We start from the raw sequence: 17,092 nt of genomic DNA, 5'->3' as shown, positions 1-17,092 counted from the left end.
TTATCATTGTTTAGAAGAAGGATCTTGGGCTTTCGTTTTGCTGAGAGGTTGCTTGGAACAAGGATGAGAGGTATGAGAAAGGCTGAAAGATAATAGAAGGCTTTCACCCTGCAGAAAACTGGCAAAATATCATTCTGGATCTCGACTGACACATAATCAGAACTGGAAGTACATTGGAAATCAGCCCAACATCTGGTTAGCTTTCGAAATAGTTGGTCTATAGTTTTCCAAAGCTGGCAATGCTTGCATGACTCTAGCCAAAGAGAGAGAGAAAAGAGCTTTTTGACTGTGACTTTTACCTGGCATTATTGTGCAGATTTGTCTGTCCACTTCTTTTTATGTTACTTCGGCCTGGGTCTGTTCCACCCCTGTCCTGAATGGGGGCTTCCAGTGAGGAGAAAGAATCCAGAAGCCAGAACTCAGGGGAAAACTTAGGAGCTGGTCACTGACATCACGGAACCTCGCCCTTCCCTTCTCTTTGGGCTTCTTTGAGTGAGTTAGCTGGGAGTTGGGCCCCGCCTGCCCCTAGCCCCGTGCTTGTTGGGTGGGAGCGATGGCAGGGGAGACTGTTCTGACTCACTGGCGAGCAGGTTCGCTCTGACCCGGCAGGGAGGGAGCGAGGAAGCGCGTGGTCTGCTGGAATCTGGACGTGCGAGCGCGGCTCCCCAGGCCACGTGAAGTGCATCTGGGTTTCTCTGGAATTTGTCTGTCACTCGGCACTTAAGGGCTGAATCAAATAGGACCATATGTTATCTACAGTGTTTATTTCGGTCAGAGGGAAATGACTAGCAAAGGAACTAGAGCCGGTTTGCAACAAAACCTGCTTCTCAGTGACTGGAAACCTGTGTGTGTGTGTAAACCTGTGTGTGTGTGTGTGTGTGTGTGTGTGTGTGTGTGTGTGTGTGTGCCTGTCTATCCATTCATCTGTACACACGCTTGTTCCCTTGCATATCTTTGTCATATGATCAAGTTGACCTTGTTCATTCACAGCTGTCAGCCACTGTTTTATTAGGACCCAGAAGAATGTCTTAGAGACCGAGGTGGGAGAAAGAGAGAGGTGGGGAGGGAATAAGGCGCCTGGCCCAGCAGGAACTTTGGGGGAAGATCAGAGATGCCCAGAGGGGCTGTGTACAAAGCTTTGTCACGTGTTGTGTGATGTGAGCCTGCTCTCTGCTTCATCTTGACTGATGGTAAAATCTACCACACAGAATGACTTGCCACATGGAGTCTGTTTGGGGGAAAGGGCCGGAAGCAGGAAGATCACCTTGAGTGGGGAGACAGAGACCACTCCAGAGTTGGCTGGAGCACAAACACTTCCTGTCACCAGCTAGCTGCCGCCCGAGGGGTCCTGGCAGCCAAGCCTTGCCGGTCCCTCCTGCCAGAGTCGGCCACATCACTTCCGCCCACAGCCCCTGGCCCTGCTCTCCCTGAGCTCTGCCGCACTCCCTGCCCTGCCCCTGGGCCTGGCACGACCTGGTCGTCCCTGAGCTGCTCACCCTTCAGAATCCAGTCCAAGCTGCTCGTCCCCTGCGCTGCCCCCAGACAGCGCAGCATGCCTTCTTTGGGCCTTCTGAAATAGCTCGACGTTAGCTTGGTTAGGTTGTTTTCCGATCTTTTCTTTCCTCTTACAGTACAGCTGATACAGAACTCCATTAAGCCACATTCAAAGTAAAAATTCCTATCAGCATGTGGTGATGCCAAGTCACCATTGAGCATGGGTCCTGACAGTAAGCCTGGGGTGCGCAGTTTCTGTGATCATTTCCATTGAACAAGGAGACTGTGGGTCAAGGAGCTTAACCATCAAAACAGAGGAACCCGGTGTGGCAGGAGCCCAGGGGGAGAGGGAGCCGGGCAGGGAGGAGCACTGCCTTGCAGGCGGGCGGTGGCTGTCATCAGCCCATAGCAGGCCCCTCGCACGCTGGTGCTGCCGGCGGCTCTGCAGGTGGGGGGTGCTGCCCCTACCCCATCTGGATCCTGTCCACCTGGGGAATTATCCTGGTTCTGACTCTTCCTCTAACGTGCTCTCTGACCCTGGGGACACGACTTATCCCTGGGCCTTAATTTCCTCCCTAAAGGAAGAGGGTGCATTGGAATCTGGTCCTCTGAAGCCAGGATGTGTTTCAGTCCCCGGGGTTCCCCGCCTCCCAGAGAGTGGGGCTGAGGAAGGTCAGGATAACCTTGGCAGGTTTCTCTTCCTGTTGAGAGAAGATTTTGCCACAGATTTTCTCATTTTTGACAAATCCTAAGGGAGTCGGGGCAATAATGGGAAAGATAAAAATGGAATGCATCCTGGAAATGCAAGAGCTGGTCCGAGTCCGGGTGTCACTGGCCCTGCCGGCTGCCCCCACGTTCCCCGGGGAACCAGCAGCCGGTTCCGTCTGCCATCTTTGAAGTGGGATGGCAGATGGTGGGGTCACGGAGCTGGGTGATGCCCCGGACAGGCCAAGGAGCCATTTTTTTTTTCCGCAGAACCACTGACTGACAGTTTCCAGAGGGCCAGGAAGGAAAGAGTAGAGAGAGATTCACATGGTGTTGACATCTCTGGAGGAAAATAAAAAAACAACAAACGACAGAAAGATTTAGTCGATGTCCCTCCTGCCGTTTAATAAACCAGAACGTTTCAGAGTTAAGACATTTAGCATTAAGATGGGATACCGAACCAACAAATTCAATTTTCATCGCAATCAAATTTTTTTGATGAAGCCACGTCGGTGCGGTCATAAGAGAGGGAGCTGCCCACCTCCAGCCCTCGGGCCTCCCCTACTCGTGTTATCTCCTTGGCATGACTTAGCCTCCGGTTCTGATCTGGAAGGAATTCAATAAAGCAAGATATATTGTTATGGTTTATTACGTCAACGTGTGAGCGTGGGAGTCACTTAGAATCCAGACGATCAGCTCTTCACTGCTATCCTCCGCTATTTTGTCAAGGTTCTAAATGAAGCGTCATGTGGGACTCAAGGGGCCGTATTTCAAGAGTTCCCAGAAGTGCCACCTTCCCCCCTTTTGTAGAATAACAGGAAAAGACGTGCTTCAGGCACAAACAGTCCTTCCCAGCTCCCTGAGCATGGAGCAAGTGAAAGGTTTGTTTCTGGGAGCTTTTCTGCGGGTGTAGTTTTCTTGCAGAGCCACGCTAGACAAGAGGCTTTGCATCACCTCTTGTCCCTCACTCGGCCTGCCGATGTGGCCCCAGCGAGTCGTCCTGTCACCCCAGCCCCCAGGTCCTGCTTTAGGAAAAGTGGCGCTAAGTTCAGTTAGATTGAGCGTGTCATCTGCTTCCCACCTCCTCTTCCCGTCTTGTCTTTCATCTTTGAAACGCAGTTATTAATAGATTTCACTGGAAGAAAAGTGATCCCTCTGTGCCTTAAACACAGATCCACTCTGTCGGTTTTGTCCTATCTGCGCCTTTCTATGGGCACCTTTCTGCCGCCTGTGTGCTCGCCCCTTGGGGGCCCAGCTCACCAGTTTGGTGTTAAGAACTGGAGGTGCGATCGTTGGGCAGGACTGCAGGTTCCTTTGTGTCTGGTCTGTTCCCCCACCCCCACTGTGGGACGTGTCTCACACAGCAGTGGCCTCGGGGGTTTGCAGACCAGCCCCGAAAAGACAGTGAAGCCCAAGTTGCTCCTCTCCTACCCACTTCCCAACACCCTCCCTCCCAATTGTGCCCAGAAGCACGTCACCGGTCAGGCTAGTGTGACCTCAACAGCTATCACGTACCTGCCCGTCAGCCTTTTTAACAGAGTGGGCCTTAGTCTACAGTGAGCAGCCAGTCCACATTGTTTGGCTGAAACACGAAAGCCTTGTTGCTGTCAGCATTGCAGCCATCCCGGTTTCCCATTTATAAGTAGTGATGGAAACTGTATGCTTTAGGGGCTTCCCTGGTGGTCCAGTGCTTAGGACTCTGCACTTTCACTGCCAGGGGCCCGGGTTCAATCCCTGGTTGGAAAACTAAGGTCCCACAAGCTGCATGGCGGGGCTAAAACAGAAAGAAAGAAAGTGTATGCTTTAATAATACATTTGCTTAAGTTCCAGTTACAGAAAACTCTAAGGTAAGTCATAGCACAGGCAGTACCTGGTCGCGGCAGCAGTCAGGAAGGTGGACGGTGGACAGCCAAGATTGAGGAAGCTAAGTTCGAAGGGACCTTCCGGGACAAGGTAAGGTGGCTGTGCTGACAGCCGGCCCCTTCTCTCTGTTCCAGGCATGGATCCTGAGAAACTCGAGCGAATCCAGCTTCCAGTGCCCACTGCAGCCGAGAAAACCACTTACAACCACCTCCTGGCTGAAAGACTCATCAGAATCATGAACAATGCGGCCCAGCCAGGTGCCCGGGCATGCGGGTGGTTCCCGGGGGTGGGGGAATTGCAGGGACCAAGCCCCACACCAGCCCCAGGAGCCCCGGCCGTGCCGGGAATCCAGGCGAAGCTCAGCCGCTCCCCTGCCGCACACACACCTTGGGCCCCCCGGACCCTCCCGTCCAGCCTTGTCTTCATCCTGGGGCCTCCTCCTCTTCCCGTCCCCCGTGGTGTTTGTGCCAGACTCTCCCTGTCTTCTCCTCCCATACTCACTTCTGCTTTGGTCGGTTGTGCCAGTGTCTGCAGCCCTCCTCTCAGGGTGGCCGAGGCCACATTTAAGCATGAACATTTGAACAGGGACTAGGCTGAAAGGGTGAGCGAAAGGGAAGGCTGGAAGGTGGGGTTGGGTGCTGTTGATAATATGTGCCCGGTGTCAGCCTAGTTCTGAGGCCTTGGCCAGTGCAGACCTGCAGCCACAGCAAGGGCTGGGAAGAGCAGGTGGAATGAAGTAGCGCAGCAGTCCTCACCTGGGGGCAGCGTTGTCCCCAGGGGACAGTGTCCAGAGACGCTCTTGGTTGTCACAGCTTGGAGACAGGTGCTACTAGCATTCTGTAGGCAGAGGCCAGGGTGCTGCTCAACACCCTACGGTGCACAGGGCAGCCCCAAAACAAAGGATTGTCCAGCCCTAAATGTCGATGGTGCCACGGTTGAGAGACCCTGACTGCAAGGCAGGAAAAAAGATCATCAGGGTGTGAGTGAGAGCCCAGGAAAGGGCCCGACGGAGATGCTGCCTGGTGGGGAGAGAACCACTGAGCTGAGCTAGCAGGAGCAGTCCAGGCAGTGGGCTCAGGAAGGTAGGGGGCCAGGAATGTAGTTGCAGGTGAGGGCCTCAGAAGTCAAGGGGAGTGGTGGTCAGAGCACAGCGTGACTGCTGGGGAGTGACCGCAAGGGCTTGGAGAGCCAGGTCCACAGCCTAAAGGGTGATGTCAGGGTATCGGTAAACCCAACAGCTGTTTATTTAGCAGCTCCTGTATTCCAGCCTCTGTGTGCAAGTGATGAGGGTACAGGATGAGGAAGTAGGGGACATGAAGACCCTATCCTCTGTGAAGTCCCGACAGTCTGGGGTCCATGTGGAGATGGGATCTAAGCCTCAGAGCAGGGTCAAGGCCAGAAGTAACTCTGTGGGGCTCATAGATCTTTTTAAAGTCACAGAAGAGAGAGGCGTATCTGGGACTGAGGCCAGGGCCACTGTCCATCTCTGGAGGTGACATACAGGGGAGCCGGCTCTGGAGCCTGGCCCAGGCCCCATGTGGGGAGAAGAGGTCCCGGAGGAGGGTGTTTTGAATGACAAGAAAGATGTGGTCACTTGGGACCAAGGGACGCTCAGTGGGGCCGGTTTCTACTGAAGGTCCAGGTGGAGGAGGCAGAGCATGGTCCTGAGAATGGTGGCCCAGGGCCAGTTGGCAGGAGTGGCGGGAGCCAGATGTGGCGTGGTGACGGGGAGGCAGAATGTGGCCTGGGTGCTAGGGAGGACCCTCCAGGGACGGGAGGGTCATCAGCCCTCCTGAGGACAGTGTGTAGCGCTGCCTGGATTTCTGAAGAGAATACACTGGGGCAGCTCAGAGGGACAATCTGGAAGCTTCGCTGGAGAGACAGACCCTTGGGAGGAATAGCAGCAACTCGCCAGGAGCTCACAAAGGAAGAAGGGTCCTAGTGGAGCATCACGGTCTGCTTCCCCAGAGGCAGCAGGAGGGGTGTTTCTGACCTGGCCCACAGGGTGGTTGGGAGCCAGGCTGTGCTCCAGAGAACACCAGCACTCAGCGGAGGCCAGGCAGGTGGGTGCTGCTGGGCCAGGGCGGGCAGAGTGGCCCAGCCAAGACCGATCAGCCTCTGCCTGGGCTGGGTTTGTATTGTGCTTCGGAAGGCCTAGTTTTTCTTGTATGTTACCTGCTCAGTTTTGGGCAAATGGATTTCTATTCTCACCTATCTTCCTCCTCTCCCCCACAACCCCTGACACAGGAGGCATAAAGCCGGGCAGGGAGGTGTGCAGCCATGTGTCTGCCTTGAGTGTTTCCCCAGTGGCCCATCCTGGTCCCCACTGTTCCCGGAGAGCCCCCCTTTCCTGGCCCCTCCTATGTGAAGGCCCTTCCCCATTAAAGACCTAGGGGGAGTTTGCTGAGAGCGGGATGCCCTTCAGTCAGGCGGTCACGGGTGCTTCCAGGGATGATGCCAGGTGTGGGTTTTGGCATCCAGAACACCTGAGTCCGCCATGGCCCACATGAGTGAGGCTGGGAACCTGCCCCTTCCCGTCTCCAAACCTCAGGCTGCAGAGCACCCACTGCAGTGGGGCTTTAGAGAGGCTCCTTGAGGAGCCCGGCTCCCAGCTCATAGCAGGACAGCAGGCTGTGTTAGTCAAGACTCGGCTGCAGTTGACAGGAGCCCAGCTCAGACTCACTGAGACAATACAGACAAGTCTGCTGGCCTGTGTGACTTCGAGTCTGCTGGGCTCTGGCCGTAGGCACAGTGGACCCGGGACCCACACAGTGTTGGCAAGCTCATCTGCGGGCTCTGCAACCTTCTGTGTTGGCCAGTTAACTGCCTGCCTCTCCCGCCTCCCCTTTCTCTGTCAGGCTCTAGACTTGCTGTAAGAGAGACGCTGAGTGGTGGAAGGCAGGACTCGGGGCTTAGGTTGTAGAACACAGGAGTGTGAAAATGTGGGCATGGTGGCCACTGTGGGGCCCATCACTGTCCCTGTCTGCAGCTCAGCACGGGGAGCGGGTCTGGAGCGCAGGGGTTCCAGCGAGTTGTGGAATCGAGCCTCACTGGCTGTGACTGGCTCCCTTGCTGGTCCTCTGTGCGGGCACTGTGACCAGGGGCCTGGATGGCCCCACCCAGCCTGGGGGCTGTGCCCCCCACCCCGAGGCAGGGAGAGCAGGATAGCCCCACCCACATCCCATGACCACGAGTGGGGCTGTTGACTCTCCAAAGGAAAGAGGGGTTCTGGTCCCTGAAGGAGGGGAAGGACCACTGGACAAGCAAAGCGACCACAGACAGCCACTTTCTAGGTCTCTAGTAATCAGTTACCCATTTTTCCTGCCTCCTTCTCCCCCATAAGAGGGCTTGGGGAGCGTTTGGCACAGGCAGTTTTGATGGGAACTTTCAACTGTAGTTGATTGGGAAGGGGATTAGCATGTGGCAGTTCCCTCTGTGTCCCCACGGGATGTGGGGGGCCTGTCGGCTGACCTGCTGGTCTCCAAGTCCGGAAGGAAGGAGACTGACTGCACATAAGGGTGTGGGCATGGCTAACCCGAGTGTGCCCTGCAGACGGCAAGATCCGCTTGGCGACACTGGAGCTGAGCTGTCTGCTCCTCAAGCAGCAAGTCGTGACCAGCACAGGCTGCATCATAAAGGACGTGCACCTGGCCTGCCTGGAGGTGAGGCCCGTTCCTGCCGCGCCAGGCCCACGGTGTGGGAGGTCGCAGGGAAGCCCCTGCGTCCAGGTCGTAGCTGGGCCCGGGTGTGCGAGGCACCAGCAGGAGGAAGACGGGCCACAGACGCCCTGCCGACCCCCTGCCCACTTGTACCCACGGACCTGCCCTTCCACTGAGATGGCCCCAAGCAGCCCACTTAATTAGCGAATTTTAGCAGTTTCTCTTGTAAGTGTTTGGCTCTGTATTTGTCTCCAGGATTTTTTTCTTTTTATATTTTGGAAGTTGTATTCATGTACAGACACATGTTTATTCATTTATGGTTTATCGTGCTACTGCGTACACTCATGTTTTAAATAGCGTTTGTTGTTTTCCCTCTTATTTTTCATGTTTGTTTTAGAAAGTTTAGAAAAGTACAGAGGGGTAAAAAGTAACAATAGTTGATGCTTGGTGTGTGTCTTTCCAGCTACACATATACCCTCACACACACGTTCACAAGTGAATTTTTCTGTTTAAAAGAGCGGAGTCATCACAGCCGTATTTTATTAATAGAACCCATTTCCCTCACAGAACTGCACGTCAACAGCTCTCCAAGTCATCAGGTTGAATCATTTGTCCTTCACCCAGTTTTATTTTGAGCTCCTTCTCCACCACCCCCATGAAGAACCACTTTATGGATTAAGATTATTAGCCCAGCATCTGTCTTCTATAGACTCAGCTTTCAGAATCCGTGGCCTGCCCCAACTCACTCACCTCCGTGAGACCTGCCCCCTCATGCCTTCCCTCTCTTTTAACAGGGAGCCCGAGAAGAAAGCGTCCACCTGGTGCGGCATTTCTATAAGGTAAATTGCCGGAGCTCGGGGGACAGCAGTGTGTGTCGTAGAAACAGGACTGTCGTGTCTTCAGTCCTTTCTTACACCCTCTGGGTCCTGAGTAAAAATGTACCATTCTGTCTGCTCCGCCACAGTGGTCTCTGTGCTATTCTGCTCACGCTGTCTTATCAGCACAACTTTTGAGGACTCACCCCTAGTGTGGGATTGTTTATTTATCAATTATATATGAGTTTTTTTATTGATGAATTTACATATAAACCATTAATTATATACAGATACTCATACGACTAAATTATACGTAGGAACTTTTGTGTTCGTGAATTATATGTGCTTACCACGGCAACTCACACCAGTATTCTTGCCTGGAGAATCCCATGGACAAGAGAGCCTGGCAGGCCATGGGGTCCATGGGGTCACAAAGAGTTGGACACAACTGAAGTGACTTAGCATGCACGCATGCATAGGTATAAAATTACTGAATTACATATGAATTTATAAACTGTATGCATGTGTATTGTTTATATATATGTACAGGCAAACCTCAGAGATACTTTGAATTTGATTCCAAACCACCACAAAACAGCAAATACCACAATAGAGTCAAGCAAATGTTTTGGTTTCCCACTGCTAATCAAAGTTATGCTTACACTGTACCGTAAGTGAGCGATAGCATGGTGTCTAAAAAATGTGTTTCTGTTGTTCGGTCACTAAGCCATGTCTGACTGTGATCCCATGAACTGCAGCACACCAGGCTTCCCTGTCCTTCACTGTCTGCTGGAGTGTGTTCAGATTCCTGTCCATTGAGTTGGTAATGCTATTGAATCATCTTATCCTCTGTCATCCCCTTCTCCTCCTGCCCTCAATGTTTCCCAGCGTCAGGGTCTTTTCTAATGAGTCGGCTCTTCACATGAGGTGGCCAAAGTATTGGAGCTTCAGCATCAGTCCTTCCACTGAATATTCAGGGTTGATTGCCTTTGGGATTGTACATACCTTAATTAAAAATAATTTTATTGTTAGGATTTCCTCAATGGTCCAGTGTTTAAGAATCCACTTTCCAATGCAGAGGACGAGTATTTGATTCCTGGCTGGGAACTAAGATCGAGTCTACGTAGCAGGGGACAGCTCAGCCTGCACGCCTCAGCTAAGGAAAGCTCAAGCTGCAGCAAAGGCCTAGTGCTGCCTTAAAAGAGAAAACTTTATTGCTAAAACATGCAGTCATTGGATGGCCAGCATTTGCCACAGACCTTCAGTTTGTTTAGAAAAAATGCAGTATCTTTGAAACAGTAACTTCAGTTCAGTTCAGTCGCTCAGTCATGTCCAACTCTTTGCGACCCCATGGACTGCAGCACGCCAGGCTTCCCTGTCCATCACCAACTCTCGGAGCTTGCTCAAATTCATGTCCATCGAGTCGGTGATGCCATCCAACCATCTCATTCTCTGTTGTCCCCTTCTCCTCCTGCCTTCAAACTTTCCCAGCATCAGGATCTTTTCCAGTGAGTCAATTCTTTGCATCAGGTGGCCAAAATATTGGAGTTTCAGCTTCAGTAAAGCAAAGCTCAATAAAATGAAGTGTGCCTCTGTGCTGAGAAACCTCACACAGGCTCTAAATGTTTCTCATGAATTTAGTGAGAATTGATAAAGCGCCCCCATGACCTTCAGTATCTGGAAAATGTGTAGGTTCAGTTTCCAGGGGATTCACTTTAAGATACAGCCTTGTGGTGACTTTGTTTCCCTCTTTTCTTAAGGGTAAGGTGGACTTAGGCAGGGCTCATCATTGTCAGTACTGGTTCATCCATATGTCAGACAGCCCTGGTAGTTTTCTGATATTTTGGCCTCCACATCAGCTCTCTCTGGATCCAGTGAGTGGCGGTTTTCCCTCGTAATCTGACTGATGAAGAGATCCTCCGAGGAGGAGGAAAGGCGTCAGCACTGCCGTTTTCTGGTTCACTTGTGCTCTCATTCACTGTACTCTCTTTAAACGGCTGTTACCTGTATACATAGATACCCGCGAGTCTTTTTCCTTGCAAGAAACTTTTTCAGCCACTGTCCATTACTGTCAGTGTTTGTTGAGATAAAACCAGGTCACATAATCTGGAAATGCCCCTTGTGGGGCTCAGATGACCCCCCAAAGCTGCAGCACTCTGGATGTGCTCAGAAGAGGGTAGTACCACAGTGGGCCCCATGTTCCGGGGTGGAACCCCAGTCCCCGACTGGCCCCAACCCCACTTGGGCTTGAAGTGAGGATATGAGTCCTCAGCACAGTCATCTTTGACACTCCTTCCAGTGTAACTGAGCTTAGTCAGTCCTCCCCACCCTCCCCACAAAAGCTTCTGGATTGCAAAAAGCAGGAAGATACATAGGTAGGCATCTTCCCAGAGGATTTTTCTTTTTTTGTGACAAAAGGAGGTCTGTATTTGAATCACACCTCCCTTCTCCCAGAACTTCCCTGGTGGCTCAGATGGTAAAGCGTCTGCCTACAATGCAGGAGACCTGGGTTCAATCCCTGGGTCGGGAAGATCTCCTGGAGAAGGAAATGGCAACCTACTCCAGTATTGTTGCCTGGAAAATCCCATGGAGGGAGGAGCCTGGTAGGTTACAGTCCATGGGGCTGCAAAGAGTCGGACACGACTGAGCGACTTCACTTCACTTCCCTTCCCTTCTCCCAACCCAGGTTTCTCTCTCTTTTATTCTCTAAGGTTTGTATCCTTAGTATATCAGGAGCTTATCAATATTTTCAAGGATAATTTCTGTGGTTATTTTGTGGGTCTCATACCAAAGGGGCTTCCCTGGTGGCTCAGATCACCTGCCGCATAGGAGACTTGAGTTCGCTCCCTATGTCGAGAACATCCCCTGGAGAAGGGAATGGCTACCCACTCTAATATTGTTGCCTGGAGAATTCCATGGACAGAAGAGCCTAGCGGTACAGTCCATGGGGTCAGAAAGAGTTGGACACGACTGAGCTACTAACATTTTCACTTTCACACCAAACAAGAACTTTCAAGTTTGCCAATAGTTTTGATAACTGGAAAAACATATAAAGGACCTATTGCTTTTCCCACCCCAACTGTGTGTGTGTGAGAGAGAGAGAGACAGTACTGGGGGAGAGAGGGAGACTTAAGACACAGGCCAGACCAGTGCTAACAGCCCCTATCCTGCCGGGCTGCAGACCTGTCCAGGGTGATCATAATGACCATGTTCATTAACTCATATCATCTTCACATTGACCTGCACGGACGGGGCCAGACACCCCATCTTGCAGTGAAACAGAGAGGCTCAGAGAGGAACAACTGAGATTGGCCCCTGGTCTATGAGTCTCAGGGCCGTTCCTCCCCACCACCCTGTTCTGGGAGGGCCCTCAGGGCCGCAGGCACTCTAAAGCCCCCAAAGGCACGCCTCAGAAACAAATGGAACAAGCCACATAATGTTAGCTTTAAGCATATCTAATCATTCTCTTCCTTCCAGACGTGCGGAGCCTCTGTCAGCTTTAACATGACAGCTTAACCCACACTCTTATTTTCTCCAACCAAGCAAACAGATCATGTTAAATACCTGAAATGTTAACCATTTTTATATTTTAATTGTACATGAAGTGATTTTTGTTGTTGTGGTTAACTGACTGCCTCGACACTAGAAATCCATAATGACACATGCTTGGAGAAAAGGAGAAAACCGTTGAGGTGCAATTTGATATTTGGGCTTTCGTTCAAGTGTGTGTGTGTGCGCGTGTGTGTGTGCACGCGCGCGCGTGCATGTTCATGTGTGTATTTCACTTCCTGGTGGTTTATGAGAACTCGCTAATAAGAAACAGATGACCCAAAAGCCGCGAACTGGAGTTTATAATCCTTTGTTGTTTATGGAAAAAAAAATATACATAATCTTCTTTTTCCTTCCTTTCTTTTTAGGGAGAAGAAATCTTTTTGGACATGTTTGAAGATGAGTACAGGAGCATGACGGTAAGTGAGGGGCCAGAAGGACTCGCGGCCAAGCTTGTCCTGCCAAACTGAGAGAGAACTCATCTAATTTGGGGCTTTCTGTTCAAATGGCAGAGATGGGTGGGGAAGGGCATTGAAAACGGTGCCTTTTGATCCTCAGCAGTGAAATTTCAGATGACATTCACTCCCCCTAAGTTGGGCTGAGTCATAAGATGGGTTAGAAAGATTCACTTTGATACGCATAGTTTTTTTAAAAACTTTTAATTTTATATTGGATTATCGCCAGTTAAAAATGCTATGATAGTTTCCGGTGGACAGCAAAAGGACTCAGCCAGACATACACATGTATCCACTCTCCTCCAAACTCCCCTCCCATCCAGGCTGCGCATAACGTCGCGCAGAGTTCCCTGTGCTGTACAGTAGGACTGTGTTGGTTATCCATTTCAAGTGTAGCTGTGTTTACATGTCCATCCCAAGCTCCCTGACTGTCCCTTCCCCCCATCCTTCCCCGCTGGCAACCGTAAGTTTGTTCGCTAAGTCTGTGAGTCTGTTTCTGTTTGTAGATAAATTGATAGGCATAGTTTTTGATTGTGGACTTAGTTGTACATATGAAATCTCTTAATCTCCATGTCAACCTGATGTGAGTCACTGCTGCTATTATCCTGCTTTCGCCAATAAGGAAACGAGAGGCAGAGAGGTTGGGGGAGGTGCCCACAGCTGCCCAGCCATCACCTCCCAGTGCCCTGCCCTGCCTGGCACAGTACGATGCCACCTCCTTCTTCACTGTGCCATCAGAATGTTCCCTAGTGTGGCTCTTCTTGCACCTGCCGTGCCAGCCCACGGTCTCCCCGTCTCTGTCCAGCAGGCACAATCATGAGAAAAGATAGTTGTGGGAGATTGAAGGTTGTGCTGTTCTGATCATCTCCCCAATACCTGCCCCTCAGTTAAGACTCAGTCACTCGGTGCTAAATGATTCTTTTCATGGACGTTTCTCACCAAAGAGTGAAGTGATTCAGGACGTTTACAATAAACCCAAGTGTTTAAAATGTCAACAAGAAAAAGACAGCATGTGCTGTGTGGCTCCCTGATGCGTCCCTGGGTGTCTGAACAGCTGGGCCCTCACCATATTCTTGCTCGCAGCATGTCTGAGGCCTCCCTGAGGCTTTTCAAGGAAGAGGGTAAGTTGGGATAATCACCAACAGAAAAGCCCCAGCAGCGCCCAGGCCTCCTCTTGGTGCTCTGCGAGGCACTCATGGGCGCCTCACACCTCTGATGGCCACACCCACCATCCCCTCCACCCTGGAAAGAGAGTCTCAGGCTCCTGCTCTTGGGACCATGAAGTGGAGCAGAGTAGAGTCAGTGCTCAGCTGCCATCTTTGTTACGCCCGTGACGTTCCCTTCCACAACATAACTCTCCAAAAGTTTGGCTTCTTGTATAAACAAGGCTTATGTGTCACTTGGCGATAGAGAAAGGCTTGGGCTCTGAAACCCCGACTCCATTTCTGCTTTTGCTACTTACTTACTGCAACCTCAGGGGGGTTGCTTAACATTCTGGGCCTCAACTTTTCCATCTGTAAAATGGGGCCCAAACCACAGGGCTTTCCCGGTTGTGAAATACCTAGGGACTGCCTCCTGTAGAGGTTCAGAACCATGAATATTCAGATATTTGGTTCTTCTCCTTCCCACCATAGGGAGCTTCCTGCGTTGTTTGTTTGTCTCAATTACATCTATTTTACATCTTGCACAATGCCTGACACTCTAGGGAATTAAAGGCTGACACGTGCCCAAAGTCAGCCATTAACCCAGACTTTAGGAAAGCAGCCACTAAGCTCAAAGTGGGCCAGGCCCTTGGGTGCTGCCAAAGCTGGGCCTTCACTTCTGACCTTTCACTTTCCCCTGTCACCTCTTGCTTCATGCAGAGGGGAAATGGGCAGGAGTCCTAGAGGGGGTTTGCTGGGAGGCGGTAGAGAGCGGAGGGGTGGAGCAGAGGGAGCTTGAGGGAGCCGCAGGAAGGCCGTGCCACGGGCGCTCTGGGCAGGAGACAGGGCCTTGCTACCCCACTCTGGGATAAAGGGATAAAGGACTTGGGACGGTGGACCTCAGGCCTTTGGAGGAAGGCTTCATGGGTCCCAAAGAAGAAGGTGGTGAGCTAAGGGACTCCCTATTCTCCAGGTCTCTGGACCACTGAGCCATCTCCACAGTCCTGCCCTATTTAGTCGGCTTTATGTTACAGGAGGGGAGGAAGTGTGATATGACTAAACACCACTTTCTAAAAAAGGGAGACATGAAGAAGCTTATGATACTTAAAGGAGTAAAATTAATTCCATGAATATTGTGAAATGTCACTCCATTATGATGCCCGGTGTCTGTGTCCAGCAACACGTGTATATTAAGCAATTGGTACTGATACACTGGGGCTTCCCCGGTGGGTCAGGCAGACAGAATACACCTGCAGAGCAGGAGACACCGGTTAGATCCCTGGGTCGAGAAGATTTCCTAGAGAAGGGAATGGCAACCCACTCCAGTATTCTTGCCTGGGAAATGGACAGAGGAGTCTGATGGGTTATAGTCCATGGGGTTGCAAAGAATCAGACATGACTGAGTAATTAATGCTTTCACTTATGCAGCAAAGTTCCAGGAGGGGAGGTGATGTTAGCATGTGTCTTGGTAATCAGAGAAGGCTTCCTGGAAGCACCGTGGAAGGAGGCAGACACCTCTGCCCCCGGCTGGCCCTGTGGTTGTGGGCATGTGCCCTCCATTTGAACTCAGTGGTCCCCTCTGTAGTATAGGACAGCCACACAGGAGAGGGTGAGCCCTGCAGGGGCCTGGTGTGTAGTAGGTGCTTAATAAGTGACTTGGTTCTGTTCCCCCAGGTAAGAAGTTCAGGGAAGAGGAGGGAAGTGGGAATGCTGGTTCTGTGTGGGTCATAACCACATTATGGGTCATAGTGTGTCTGGAGCCAGGCCTGAGTCCGTGTCTTGGTTCTGCCACCAGCCAGCCATGTGGGCCCGCAGCCGCTCCTCAGCTTCCCTGAGCCAAGTTCGGGAATCTCCCTGCTGGACAGGAGATGACATGCAGAGCCTTTAGCTCCCCGCCTGCCCGCACTCAGAACTCCCTGAACGGAAGTTGTGCCACTCCACCTGCTGCCATCACAGCTAGAAGCGCCAGGGCAGCAGGCGGGTGGCAGTCAGGCCCCGCACCGCAGGCAGACTACCCTAAGGGGACCGCCACAAAGGGGCAGGCCTCCTTCCTGAGGCCTGTCTCCCTGCTAAGGGGAGGGGAACTCGGGGTGAGAAAGCAGAGCTGTTCACAGCAGGGCAGCAGCTTCTCCAAGGTGTCTGAGCTGTCACTGCACGTGCGTGAAAATCTGCAGCTTAGAAAACAGAAAGGCACATCTCTCCCATCTGGCTGCCTCGAGGCTTCACCTCAGGCTGCGTCGGGGCTGATGCTCCTTTGAATACGAGCACGTGGAGGTGAGAGGCCCGTGTCGCCTGCCCCGGCCCCTTCCTCCCTTCAGCGAGCCTCCCTTCACCATCTGTCTTCCAGATGAAGCCCATGAACGTGGAATATCTCATGATGGACGCCTCCATCCTGCTGCCCCCGACAGGCACGCCGCTGACTGGCATCGACTTTGTGAAGCGACTGCCATGTGGTGACGTGGAAAAGACCCGGCGGGTGAGTGGGCATTGGCCTTGGCCTCTATTCTGGGCAGCCGTTCACCAGGAAGCACCCCTAGGACAGGAGAGGAAGGGTCTCTGACCACATCCAGACCCACCTTCTAGCTCGCTCTCAGAGAGCCAGAGAGCAACCCCCAGCCCCACGCCCCCACCATCCACAAGGGCCTAGCTTTCCCATGAGCACTGCCTTTTGTCTGGGCGTTTGTTTTTTAATTTTGGCTGTGCCAGGTCTTTGTAGCACTCCGTGGGCTTCTCTCTGGTTGTGGCTAGAAGATTCAGTTGTTGCGGCACATGGGCTGAGTTGCTGTACGGCGGGTGGGATCTTAGTTCCCTGACCAGGGATCAAACCCAGGTCCCCTGCAGTGGAAGGCAGATTCTTAACCACTGGACCACCAGGGAAGTCCCTGCCGTTTGTTACAGCAGAGACTGAAAGCTGTTGGTGGCAGGCAGGCTGCCTTCACTGAGCGAAGCCGGCCCAGCCCCAGAGCTCTGAGAGAGGAAGCAGGGCCGGGCTCCTTTGAAGGAGCATGGTGATGCAGAGCAGGTGAGGCTGCTGCAGAATCAACCCTGAGAGGCCAGGACCCCTGTAGATGGCGTGGCGTTAAGGTATCTGAGGGATCTTGGGGCAAGACACACACAAATGCCGTTGTGATTATTTTGGGGCCTGCGGGAGAGGTGTGTGAAGAGGTTAGTTCTCAGAACCCAGCTGCCGTGTGCACTTCCGTTATCAGCACTTTTTTTCTGCAGCTGTCTCGCGGGGCTGTTCAGGGTACTTTATCTTCCTGGTCAGATCACAGTTTCTTTCTTAGAAAGCACCATAACCCTTTCCTAGAAAATCATTCCCTGGAGATGTGGAGGTGTGGATAAATTAGAGGAATCCATTGCCCTCATTGCTCCTGTTATCAGGCCAAGCCTTTCTCTGAGATAATCCA

At 52.1% G+C, this 17,092-nt stretch overlaps 1 protein-coding gene across 5 annotated transcripts in view; it reads left to right on the top strand.

Annotated features, from left to right (window-relative positions):
- Positions 1 to 17,092, top strand: part of CLEC16A (C-type lectin domain containing 16A) — a 234,178-nt gene that overhangs the window by 92,004 nt on the left and 125,082 nt on the right. For all 5 annotated transcript variants that reach the window (XM_027526429.1, XM_027526430.1, XM_027526428.1 and 2 more), the window contains 5 exons: positions 4,197 to 4,319; positions 7,615 to 7,724; positions 8,516 to 8,560; positions 12,454 to 12,504; positions 16,030 to 16,158. In XM_027526429.1, coding sequence (XP_027382230.1) covers positions 4,197 to 4,319; positions 7,615 to 7,724; positions 8,516 to 8,560; positions 12,454 to 12,504; positions 16,030 to 16,158 — 458 coding nt within the window. The remainder of the gene's footprint in view (positions 1 to 4,196; positions 4,320 to 7,614; positions 7,725 to 8,515; positions 8,561 to 12,453; positions 12,505 to 16,029; positions 16,159 to 17,092) is intronic.

This window comes from Bos indicus x Bos taurus, chromosome 25 (assembly GCF_003369695.1).
Source record: "Bos indicus x Bos taurus breed Angus x Brahman F1 hybrid chromosome 25, Bos_hybrid_MaternalHap_v2.0, whole genome shotgun sequence".
Lineage (NCBI taxonomy): Eukaryota > Metazoa > Chordata > Mammalia > Artiodactyla > Bovidae > Bos > Bos indicus x Bos taurus.
The sequence above is the reverse complement of the archived record's forward strand: the minus strand, read 5'-3'. Positions and strand labels throughout refer to the sequence as shown.